Here is a 12627-nt window from a genome sequence, read left to right on the forward strand (position 1 = left end):
CAGTAGGCTAACCAGCATTACACATCACAGGGTTACAATAGGAATGCCTACAGCTGCAATAACAGCAGAGGTAAAGAAAAAGGGGTCTCTTGCAAAGGACCATCCGCCACCAAACATTGACTCCCTCCATCTCCCACAATCGCACAACTTCTGTTCGAGGGGGAAACTCCAGTATTTCCCTGAAACAATGGGCTAGGGAACCAGTCCCTCCCCACCTACTAGGAAAAGGGGTTTACTCTCTCTAATTTCTCATCCAAAAGGACTGCTCCTTCAGGCACATCCTGGACCACAGGCCCCTCAGTCAGTACATCCTGTCCGAACACTTCCATGTGGTAACTTTACAGGATGTCATTCCTCTTCTGTATCAAGGCGACTTTATTATGGTGTTAGACCTTAAGGACGCCTACTTCTGTGTTCCCTTCTATCCTGCCCACCTACGCTACCTGTGCTTCGTGGTAAGGGCCAGTCATTACCAGTTCAAAGTGTTACTGTTTGGCGTCACCACTGCTCCAGGGGTCTTAACCAATAGCCTGGCAGTGGTCGACACACATCTAAGGAGAGGAGGCATCCACGTCTTCCCCTACCTTGATGATTTTCTGATCAAAAGTGCAGCAAGCCACAGTCTGTATCACACACCCAGGCTACCATCTCTCGCCTACACCTGCTCTGGTTCACCATCAAGCCCTATTTGTTGCCCCTCCAAATACAACCTTTCCTGGGGTCAACACTAAAATCAGTCACAAAGTATCAGAGCCAGCAAAGGGTTTCAGCCTTTCACCAGCTTGAATGTTTTCTTTAGCCAAATCTTTATTTTACAGTTACAACTGTTATGCGCCTCCTCAGCAATATAGCCTCATGCATTACCATTGTGCCTCACCCCTGGCTGTACATCTGTCTGTTGCAACAGTGCCTCTTGGCACCAATGGTCATAAACGGAGGGTCTATTAAAGGAGCAAGGCTTGGTGAAGGCCAGCATATATTACTATCTGCGTTTGTCGAACAGCAACAATCTGTTGGAAGGCAGATCTTATTGAGACCCTATTCCTGAAATCGCCATCACCACAGAAGCCTGCCAAGCTGGCTGGGGAGCACATTTGATTTTCACTATACTACAGATAGTGTGGACCTCACATCAACATGGGTGCCACATTATGTACCTAAAATTGCTAGCAATCCTGCTGGCTCTTACAGCCTTCCTTCCTCTCATTTAGGGCAAAGTTGTATTAGGACAGACATTATGACCACCATGTACTACCTACAGAAACAAGGCAACACTTGTGTTATTTTCATCTCCTTGCAAGCTCAGAACATTTGGCAAAGGGCACTCCACCACCGCATTCATCTGATGGTGGACTTAGCGAACAACCTTAAGGACTTGCTCAGCAGGACGCACTAATAAATCCACAAGTGGAAACTTCACCCACAAGTCCTCCACAGCTACTTCCACTGCTGGGACACCCCACAAATAGATCTATGTTGCCCAGGGACCATACGTGGTCCCTGGGCAACACACTATGTATGAATGGTTGAAGGTTATTTTTTATTATGCTTTTCTTCCTCACCCTCTACTCCTGTTCATACTGTTCATACTTCAAAAGAATGTGCAGACATCTAAGATCCTCATCCTCTTATCCCTCTACTGGGACAGCCAGCCTTGGTACACCTCACAATGTTCAACAGTCCCCACAAGAAGGTTCCTGATAGACTTATCTTCTCATCACGAACCAAAACCAGGTCAGGCATGTAGACCCCAAGCACCTTAATTTGGAACTCTGGTACCTGAAGTGCTAGAGTTCGGCTAAGTCTCCCACAAGAGTGTATGGACATCTTGTTTGAGGCCCATAGACCAACTACACAAGGTTGTTACTCAGCCAAGTCAAACTGATTTGTCCACTACTGCATTTCTAGGGACCTGGAACCCCGGAATTCTGCTGTCCAAAATAACGTGCTATTTACTCCAGAAATCAGGCCTAGTGCAAACTTACTTATGCCTTCACTTAGCTGCCATAGCTGCGTACATGCAAAATAGAGAGCAGTCCTCCATCTTTCTCATACCGGTGAGTAAAGTCTTTAAATCAGATCTCAACAGGGTCGTTGCCTTCCTGAGTTCCCGTCTGTTCATGGCAGAATCTCAATGTAGCCCTACCAGATGAATGAGCACCCCTTTCAAGCCCCTCCACTCTTGATCTTTCCATCACCTTTCATGAAAATTGGCTTTTTTCAGTGACAGTTACTTTTTTCAGACAGAGAATTGCAAGCACTCACACTGCAGTAACCTTTCATTCAAGTCCATTAGACCAGGGTAGTACTGAGAACTAACCCTAAGTTCCTGCCCAAGGTTGTATCTCCTTTCCACCTTAACCAGACACTAGAAATCGTAATCTTTTTTTCCCCCCCAGCCAGGCTCAGTAGCAGAGAGGGTACTACACACGGTTGACTTTACACATGCTCTTGTATATTAGATTGATAGGATTAAGCCTAAGTAAATCAGACCAACTCTTTGTGTCCTTCACCAAGCCTCACCATGGCCAGGCTATATTGCACATGCTGCTAGAGGGGTAGGTAAGTGTATTCAAATCTGTTATCACAAAGCTGGTTACACCAAGAGCTCACTGAAGAAGGCTGCAATGATTTCCTTCCTAGTGAACATTCACCTAGCAGACATATGTAAAGCAGCCACCTGGTCAACCCCTCACACATTACTGTGTGGATGCCCTTGCTAGACAACATGCTATGGTTAGCAATCTAAGGTCCTTGTTTCCGACATCTGCTTCATCCACACGCTAGCCACCGCTTGTTGGAGGGTACTGCTTCACAGTGTATGCAGAGCATGTGTACCTTCAGCAACACATGCTAGGAATGGAAAATGTTACTTACCCTGTAAGCATCTGTTTGTAGCATGTAGATCCACATGCGCTATCGCCATGCACTGCTCATGGGCAGGTGCCCAAGTTATTTACTTTAGGGTATAACTATAGTTACTTGATATAACTATACCTTGTAAACTTCCGTGGTCTTGTTTGTTTAAAACAGTAGGCTTTAACTGACATTTTCACCTAACTATAACATGTCTTTAACCTTTGTGTTTTTTCAGTGGTGTGCCAGCATCCACCATATACTATCCACCCCAGCTCCTTCCTGGAAAATTTCACACAAACTGTTAGCTTCACACAAACTGACACCTACACACACCGACACACCACCAACACAACACACAAAGAACATTCATACACCATAATGGCACCCACACAGATATATATATACACACACACACAACATCCACAGACACACTCATGCAAACACACATAAAAGCTCATACACACACAGATTTGACAAGCATAAGGTTTTTAACGTTTAAACCTAGGAAGGCAGCGTTAATAAGAAACATTTTTTTGAACAATTTTTAGTTTGTTATAGATTTTTATAGATTTTTGGGGTTTGAACTGAAAACCAAAGCATGGGCTTCTGAACTTCGAGTTGTGACAGAAAGAAACTACTACTTTTACTTTCACTGGTGGCTGATGACGAGCATATGTCTTGCTGCAATGCTTTTTTCTCCCTTCACCACTACTTTAGAGCACTGGCTGCTTTATGTGACCATGTGCTGACAGGCTGGTATTTAGCCCCTGTTTTGCTGAAGCACATTTGATGATGCACTGTCTGCAGCTGACGGACCTGTGCCTGACGCTAAGGCCTCCTCCTCTTCCAGACATAGACGCTTGGTTTGGGAAAAATTCCGGGAATGTATGAAAGTGCATATGTTTTCGCATCCCAGACGTGCCTAAAGAGTAACTCTTTCCATTGCCCCTGCTGAATTGTTGATGGCAGATGTCAAAGGTGGCAATTTTTGTATTAACCTTTTTTTTTTTTATTCTAGTTTTGTTAACTGATGGTATGGTAAACAAAAAATTCCCATACTAATGACTTCTCCCCTGGTATGGGACTCTGCTCTTCCTCCGCTATCTCTTCTGGCATCTGTGCTCCTGATGGCATTTCCGATTTCAGATGACCCAGAATAAAAGTGGAAAGGTCCAAGAAACTTTCGAAGAGTGTTTCACAGCAATTCTTCCGAGCAATCTGCTACTCTCAAATCAGTTTCAAAATGTGTCGTCTTTGTAGATAGAAAGGAAGACAGTGATTTCAACCAAAAAGGTTTTCATGTCTGTGCCACTGGTCTTGCAGTCCTCCTCGAGACTGCCACAATACCGCCCAAGACTGCAAAACACAGAAACAGTGTTTTTAATATCAAAGCACACTAAGGGTACTCATAGTTTGACGCATCATATTTACAAAGTTTCTAGTCTCAAAGTTAAAAATAAATTACTGTATTTATACTATACATAGTATTTATAATTTTACTATGGTCTCGCAGCATACAGAGAGGCCCAGAATACAACGTGCCAGCATCTGTGCATTGCTGCAGAGCCTTTACATTGGTTATGATGGTATGGCAGTAGTACGGAGAGAGCACTAAACTGAAGAAAAAACAAGTTATACAAAAAACACTTAAGGGATCTTCAAAATGTGACCTAGGAAGAAGATCTCTGCACTTATAAAGTTAATTACAAATTGTTATTCAATAGTAAACACAACTTTTTTTCATTTTTCAGTAGTCTTGATGTACTACCGGCAGCTCCAGCCCCATTCTGATTCCCAATGATCCAGAGCCGGAATGCCCACAGGTGCCTTTTTTTACACAGCCAGACATAGAAGAGTGGGAGGGGTCTCCGGACCCTTTGGAACACCAGTTGGAGAGTAGTTTGGTCTCGTATGAGGAGGTAGGATAGACCAGTGGTCGGGACACCTCTCCAGATACTGGCTCCCCTACTCCCCACCCCCCACCAAAACATGGCTACAAATGAGGGAGCTTCCCATGCAGTGGTGGTGCGTAGGGCAGTGGAGGTCCTTGACCTCAAACTGCCCTCATTGGCAGTCAAGACGAGCATCTTGGCAAAAATGCTTCAGCCTGGGGCTTTTACACATGAACCCCTTCTGCTCTTTAACGAAGCACTTACAGATGTCCTGCTGGGGACTTGGTCCAAGCCCAGCACAGAGGCTCCTGTAACCAGGACGACCGCCATTGCCCTGCGCCACGTGACCGTAGCTTTTTCAGTCTACACCCCACCCCTGAGAGCTTGGTAGTCCAAACCTCCACTTCTCATGGTGCATTCCCTCCCGCTCCCCCGGACAGGCAATCCAAGAGGCTGGACCATCTTAGGAAGAAGATGTTTTATTCCACCAGCCTGGCACTGAAGTCAGGGAACACCTCGGTCATACTCCCCCAAACAGTCTTACCCTACCTTGTTGACTGGCTGTTGAAGGCAGACTCACTCCAGGCTGTCCTCTCCCACCTCCAGACTACGGCAAATCTCCTGCATTCGCTGTTGTTAACTAAAACATGACGAAGTCACACCTGACTCCCTCTCAGACGATCTCTTTTATAGGAGCTGTTCTGGACACAGTGCAGTTTCGCGCTTAGCTTCCCAAGCAGCAAGTCCAGGATATTCAGGCAGTGATACCGATGTTTCGGTAAGACTGACTGAGGCTGCTGGGCCTCATGGTCTCCTGCTTCCTTCTGATAAAACATGCCAGATGGCATATGGGGGCTCTGCAGTGGGATCTGAAGTTCCAGTGGGTGCAGCATCAGGAAAATCTCTCTGACATGGTCCAGATCTCAGAGGGAACTGCGAAAGGCCTACAATGGTGGATTACGAACTGCAGTTGGGTCAGAGGCAGGCTCCTCTTCACCAACCAGACCTTACAGAAGTGACTGATGCATCACTTCTGGGATGGGGCAGCCATCCAGGAGAGGTGGAGATCAGAGGATTCTGGTCTCCAGCGGAATCCAGACTCATAAACATGTTGGAACTCTGGGCGATCTGACTAGCATTGAAGGCATTTCATCCCTCTGTCAAGGGGAAGTTGGTGCCGGTGGTTATGAACAACACCACCACCATTTGGTACTGCAACAAGCAGGGCGGGTGGGGTCGCTGACCCTTTGTCAAGAGGCCCTGCGTCTCTGGACATGGCTGAAACAGCAGGGCATAACCCTGGTGGGTTCAACACTTGGCAGGTTCTATTAACACCAGGACAAACTCAGCCGTCGATGTCTAGTGGATCATGAATGGCATTGCCATTCGAAGGTGGTGCAAGGTCTCTTTAAGCAGTGGGGAGAGCCTTGGTTATTCGCATCTGAAGAGAACGCGCAATGTCAGCAGTATTGCCCATTGGGGTTTCCAAGGCAGTGATTGCTCGCCAACGCTTTTAGTCACAGGTGAAGCTCAGGCCTCCTGCACTCCAAACCGCTCATATCACTCCTGACAGAGTTCTCAAGAAGATCAGGAGCGACTGGGTGTAAGGAAATGCCTCCTTGGCATGGTTACCCCCTAACGTTTTGCCTTTGCTGATGCTAAGTTTTGATTGAAAGTGTGCTGGGACCCTGCTAACCAGGTCCCAGCACCAGTGTCCTTTCCCTAAACTGTACCTTTGTCTCCACAATTGGCACAACCCTGGCACTCAGATAAGTCCCTTGTAACTGGTACCCCTGGTACCAAGGGCCCTGATGCCAGGGAAGGTCTCTAGGGGCTGCAGCATGTCTTATGCCACCCTGGGGATCCCTCACTCACCACATGCACACTGCCTCACAAATTGTGTGTGCTGGTGGGGAGAAAAAGACTAAGTCGACATGGCACTCCCCTCAGAGTGCCATGCCAACCTCACACTACCTGTGGCATAGGTAAGTCACCCCTCTAACAGGCCTTACAGCCCTAAGGCAGGGTGCAGTATACCACAGGTGAGGGCATATGTGCAAGAGCACTATACCCCTACAGTGTCTAAGCGAAACCTTAGACATTGTAAGTGCAGGGTAGCCATAAGAGTATATGGTCTGGAAGTTTGTCAAACACGAACTCCACAGTTCCATAATGGCTGCACTAAAAACTGGGAAGTTTGGTATCAAACTTCTCAGCACAATAAATGCACACTGATGCCAGTGTGCAATGTATTGTAACATACACCAAGAGGGCATCTTAGAGATGCCCCCTGAATACCAATCCGACTTCTAGTGTAGGCTGACCAGTTTCTGCCAACCTGCCACCCACCAGACATGTTGCTGGCCACATAGGGAGAGTGCCTTTGTCACTCTGTGGCCAGGAACAAAGCCTGTACTGGGTGGAGGTGCTTCTCACCTCCCCCTGCAGGAACTGTAACACCTGGTGGTGAGCCTCAAAAGGCTCACCCCTTTTGTTACAGCGCCCCAGGGCATCCCAGCTAGTGGAGATGCCCGCCCCTTAGGCCACTGCCCCCACTTTTGGCGGCAAGGCTGGAGGAGATAATGAAAAAAACAAGGAGGAGTCACCCACCAGTCAGGACAGCCCCTAAGGTGTCCTGAGCTGAGGTGACCCCTGCCTTTAGAAATCCTCCATCTCGAGTTGGGAGGATTCCCCCAATAGGATTAGGGATGTGCCCCCCTCCCCACAAGGAGGAGGCACAAAGAGGGTGTAGCCACCCTCAAGGACAGTAGCCATTGGCTACTGCCCTCCCAGACCTAAACACACCCCTAAATTCAGTATTTAGGGGCACCCCAGACCCTAGGAAATCAGATTCCTGCAACCTGAAGAAACAAGGAGAACTGCTGACCTACAAGCCTGCAGAGGAGGAGGAAGACAACAACTGCTTTGGCCCCAGCCCTACCGGCCTGTCTCCAACTTTGAAAACCTGCAACCAGCGATGCAGCCGACAGGGACCAGCGACCTCTGAAGCCTCAGAGAACTGCCCTGGACTAAAGGACCAAGAAACTCCTGTGAGCAGCGACCCTGCTCAAAACCAGCTACTTCTTTGCAACAAAGAAGCAACTTTCAAGGACTGCACGTTTCCCGCCGGAAGCGTGAGACTTCACTCTGCACCCGCCGCCCCCAGCTCGAGATCCAGAGAACAAACACCACAGGGAGGACTCCCTGGCGACTGCGAGCCTGTGAGTAGTCGGAGACGACCCCCCTGAACTCCCACAGCGACGCCTGCAGAGAGAATCCAGAGGCTCCCCCTGACTGCAACTGCCTATAACAAGGGACCCGACACCTGGAACCAGCACTGCACCCGCAGCCCCCAGGACCTGAAGGAACCGAACCTCAGCTAGGAGTTACCTCCAGGCGACCCTCTGCCCGGCCCAGGTGGTGGCTGTCCCGAGAAGCACCCCCTGTGCCTGCCTGCACCACTAGAGTGACCCCCGGGTCCCTCCATTAAAACCAATACAAAACCTGATGCCTGCTTTGCACACTGCACCCGGCCGCCCCTGTGCCGCTGAGGGTGTGTTTTGTGTGCCTACTTGTGTGTGTCCCCCCCCAGTGCTCTACAAAACCCCCCTGGTTTGCCCCCCGAGGACGCGGGTACTTACCGGCTGGCAGACTGGAACCGGAGCACCCCTGTTCTCCATAGGCGCCTATGTGTTTTGGGCACCTCTTTGACTTCTGCACCTGACCGGCCCTGAGCTGCTGGTGTGGTAACTTTGGGGTTGCCCTGAACCCCCAACGGTGGGCTGCCTATGCCCCAGGACTGAGACTTGTAAGTGTTTTACTTACCTCCTAATCTAACCTTTACTTACCTCCCCCTGGAACTGTTGATTTTTGCACTATGTCCACTTTGAAAATAGCTTGTTGCCATTTTTACAAAGACTGTATATGATATTGCTTTTATTCAAAGTTCCTAAAGTATCTAAGTGAAGTACAATGCATTTAAAGTGTTTACTGCAAATCTTGAACCTGTGGTTCTTAAAATAAACTAAGAAGAGATATTTTTCAATATAAAAACCTATTGGCCTGGAGTAAGTCTTTGAGTGTGTGTTCCTCATTTATTGCTTGTGTGTGTACAACAAATGCTTAACATTACCCTCTGATAAGCCTACTGCTCGACCACACTACCACAAAATAGAGCATTGGAATTATCTAATTTTTCCGCTATCTTACCTCTAAGGGGAACCCTTGGACTGTGTGCACACTATTTCTTACTTTGAAATAGTATATACAGAGCCAACTTCCTACACTGGGGCCACGTAATACTTGTGGCTCCAGACTGGGAAAGGAAGGTCTGGTGTCCCAAGCTTCTGAAATGGAGCATCGATCCTCCAGTGAGGCTGCCGTTTTGGGAGGATCTTCTGTTGCAGCAGCAAGCGAGGGTTCTCCACCCAGACCTGACATTCTTCTTTTCCTTCTTTCTCTTGCCCACCAGGGTTCTGCCCTGGTCACTCTGAATGGCTCTGCTCAGTCTACTTTCTGTGGCTGCGTGATGAACCCTCTCTCTTTAAGTCCTCTATTGTAAATAGGTTTCTGAGAGGGCTTGTACATATGTTTCCCACTACGTCCTTCATCGTGCCTCAGTGGTATCTTAATCTAGTTCTCACTCACCTTATGTGTGCTCCCTTCGAGCCACTGCACAATTGTCCCCTCTTGCTGCTTACCATCAAGACAGCCTTCTTAGTGGCAATAACATTTGCTTGGAAGGTGAGTGAGATATAGGCCTTGTCATCCAGGACACCATATCTCACGCTAATTCCAGACATGGTATTGCTGCGCAGCCGTGCCTCTTTCCTTCCAAAAGTGGTGACCCCATTTCGCCTGCGTCAAACTGTCACTCTGCCCACCTTCTTTGCTCCCCCGCTTCCACATAAGGAAGAGTAGGAACTTCAAAGTTTGGACCTAAAAAGAGGTGTGCAAAATTGTGATTAAAGTAACTGATGCCTGCATGCCTGAGTGGTGCCTATATAGGTGACCACAGCGTCACTCCCCGCTCCGCCGCCACACAGAGCTGAATGGAGCCACCTGATGGCACATGCAGGGATATTGCTCAGGCAAATTATACGGATCCAGTCTGACACCTGGGAAAAATCAAAGGTTAGGAATCTGCAGCTAGATAGGGTCTCTACCAGGTAATGCGTTACCAAAGGTGAGTAATTTGTTCATTACTTTCCAGTAGTATTGTAAATAGGTTGAAAATTGTTAAATTAAAATAAATTATTAACTTTCAACATAATGCTAGATTTCACGATAAACTGAAAACCAAAGTTTAAAGGGGCATTATGGGAAGGTAAAGGAAAAAAATATGTAACTCACAATTATAAAAAAACAACTTGGAAATCCACTGAAAAATGCTAAAGGTTGAAGTGATGTTCTAGTGGGGTAAAATACTACTCACTTTGCTTTCTTTTAAACTTAAGAAAATATGTGAAATTCAGCAGTTACAGTTAACTGAGATAACTATAACTTGCGACCCTGCCATTCACTCGTTTGAGATGTCATCAGTAATGTCGTTGAACATGTAATGAATGGGTGATGTAATATTTGAGGTCATAAGCAATGTTTGGCGAAGGTGCAAGTTGTACTTAGCTAGCTAGTTAAGTATAACTGCTGAATTGGTATTTTAAGATTAAAACAAAGCAAATTGAGTGATATTTTTACCTAATTCTTATGTCACATTACCCTTTCGGAGGTATCTATGTACATATCAAAGTCAAAATTGTTAAAGGGCCTTTAGAGTAAGGGAAAAATATCACTCATTGTGCAGCTGTGTTCTCCAGTTAATGCGTTTTCCAGGATAATTTTTTAACTCACTTGATTGTGGAAATGCAGCCTATTTCTGGTCATCAACATGACGGTTACAGTGTTGCAAGTTTAGACATTTTAATAATCCATTCAGGTAGTTTAGGATGATTTACTTTTCCATTTCTGTAGAATAATGCATCATGTGACTTTGAGTGTCTCTGCCTTCTTGTAATCTATTCAGAGTAATTTCTCTTTTTCCTTGATTTTATTTCCAATAACCAATTTTATTTTCGAATATACATCCTTCCAGAAATTCTGAACTTTGCTGCCCTGAACTTATATGTGCATGTACATTCCAGCCTCTTTGGAATATCAAACAAATCTCTGTCGGGTAGTTTTAATTTCTTAATTTATGTGGAAGTCCAGTTTGCTATGATTAGTGTTAAGGCCTTTTGACATGCACTCTGAGTACAGACGCCAGTGCTCTTTCCTATTCACATACTGCATTCATTACTATCTCTATTTACTTTATGATCTGCATGCCACAGTCAATATCATAACTAAATATGAACCATGCTTAAATTAGGCCATATTCAATTTTTTGTTTGTTCAGTAGTATCTGCTTTATAGAGAGCTTCTAGACAATCTGATTTAAATAATTCACGGTAAGAAGGTGTAGTTGGAATATTTCTGGAAAAAATAAATCATCCTGCTACAGCCACATTATAAATTAAGCAGGACTGTTTTCATGGAGACCTACAGGTTTCAAATGAAGGAGGTGTATACAAAGTAAGAGGCTATACTATGCAATAACTCTTAAAATAGCCCATAAATAAAGAAAAATCTGCTTTATTCTACATGATCATTACACTTTTTTGTAAATGTGAGACAGCTTTTCTTTAGGTCATCCTTGAGTTTGTAGTTTACAAGAAGTGTTCCTTGTGATTTTCACTTACATATTTCCTGTTGTATTTTTGAACTGTTGCAGTTACTTGTTTTATTATGAGTACATACTGAATACACATTTCATGTGTTCTGAATTTTAGCCAGCAGAAAATAGCTGAGCGAGAAAAGCGAACAGCAGAGCAACAAAGAAAGAAAATGGAAAAAGAAGCCCAGAGGTTAATGAAAAAAGATCAGAGCAAAATTGGTGTGAAACTATCGTAACATGAACTGCACTGCTGCAACTTAGTCACTCAGAGGAGGACACAATTTTACTTCAAAAAGAAAAAGCATCATTTTGTATTGATTGAAAAGTGTTTTTAGAACATTGAGCCTCAGGTTGCATACACATCCAGAGATATCTCTGAAAATATCTTGGAAAAGTGATAGCTGGGATTATGAGACTTTCTGAAATCATATTCTAGGACGGCGTTCCGGTTTTATCCTCTCCCGCCATGTTACAAAAAAAGACTACTACAGAGACTGCTGTTATGGCTAATTAGCTCTGCAGAATAGTATTTGGAACTCATAAACGATGTGGATGTAAATATTTATTTGGTGGAAATCTACTGTTCTGTCTATTATGCTTTCCAGAAATAAGTGGAATACTTAAATAAAGACAAAAAAAGTAATCTTGCTTCTATCTTGCCTAAAAACTTAAACACAAAATAAAAAGTAATTGGATGGCTTTAAATTTTAGTAGGTGGTTGACCACTGTAATTTTAACTGGGTTCCTGGTTTATCAAAAAAGGCTTGACTAGTTGTTTTGTTCTTTGTTCAGTCCATCAAACATTTCGCCACCACACCAAACACACAAACCTGTTAACCACTGCCCATTTCAGTATGATATAATTTTAGGAACAAGTTGTGTTCTAAGAAGCAACATTGATGTCCAGTTTATCTCAAATGTTTTGTACTGCATTGGAAATGAGTGTTTTCTATAAAGTGTACTTTCCTTTCAGTTTTCCAAAATGTTTTATATTTTTGCTTAAAGACAGTTACATTTTCACGAGTATTACAAAGGGTTATGTTTGAATATCTAACTTTGTAGGGAGCACATTTTCAACTGTCTTGGGATTTTCAAAGTATTCCCTCAAGTACTTTAGGAAATCTATGGCATTTTTAATTTCTTTGTGTATCATTTAAGCATGCA

General features: G+C 45.0%; 1 protein-coding gene across 2 annotated transcripts in view; it reads left to right on the forward strand.

Annotated features, from left to right (window-relative positions):
* The window catches only part of EBAG9 (estrogen receptor binding site associated antigen 9), a 166001-nt gene extending 153895 nt beyond the window's left edge, over positions 1–12106 (forward strand). For both annotated transcript variants that reach the window (XM_069220632.1, XM_069220633.1), the window contains one exon: positions 11579–12106. In XM_069220632.1, the coding sequence (XP_069076733.1) occupies positions 11579–11699 (121 nt within the window). In that variant the 3' untranslated portion in view covers positions 11700–12106. The remainder of the gene's footprint in view (positions 1–11578) is intronic.
* Positions 12107–12627: the final 521 nt, after the last annotated feature.

This window comes from Pleurodeles waltl, chromosome 2_2, assembly GCF_031143425.1.
Source record: "Pleurodeles waltl isolate 20211129_DDA chromosome 2_2, aPleWal1.hap1.20221129, whole genome shotgun sequence".
In the NCBI taxonomy this organism is placed as follows: Eukaryota; Metazoa; Chordata; class Amphibia; order Caudata; family Salamandridae; genus Pleurodeles; species Pleurodeles waltl.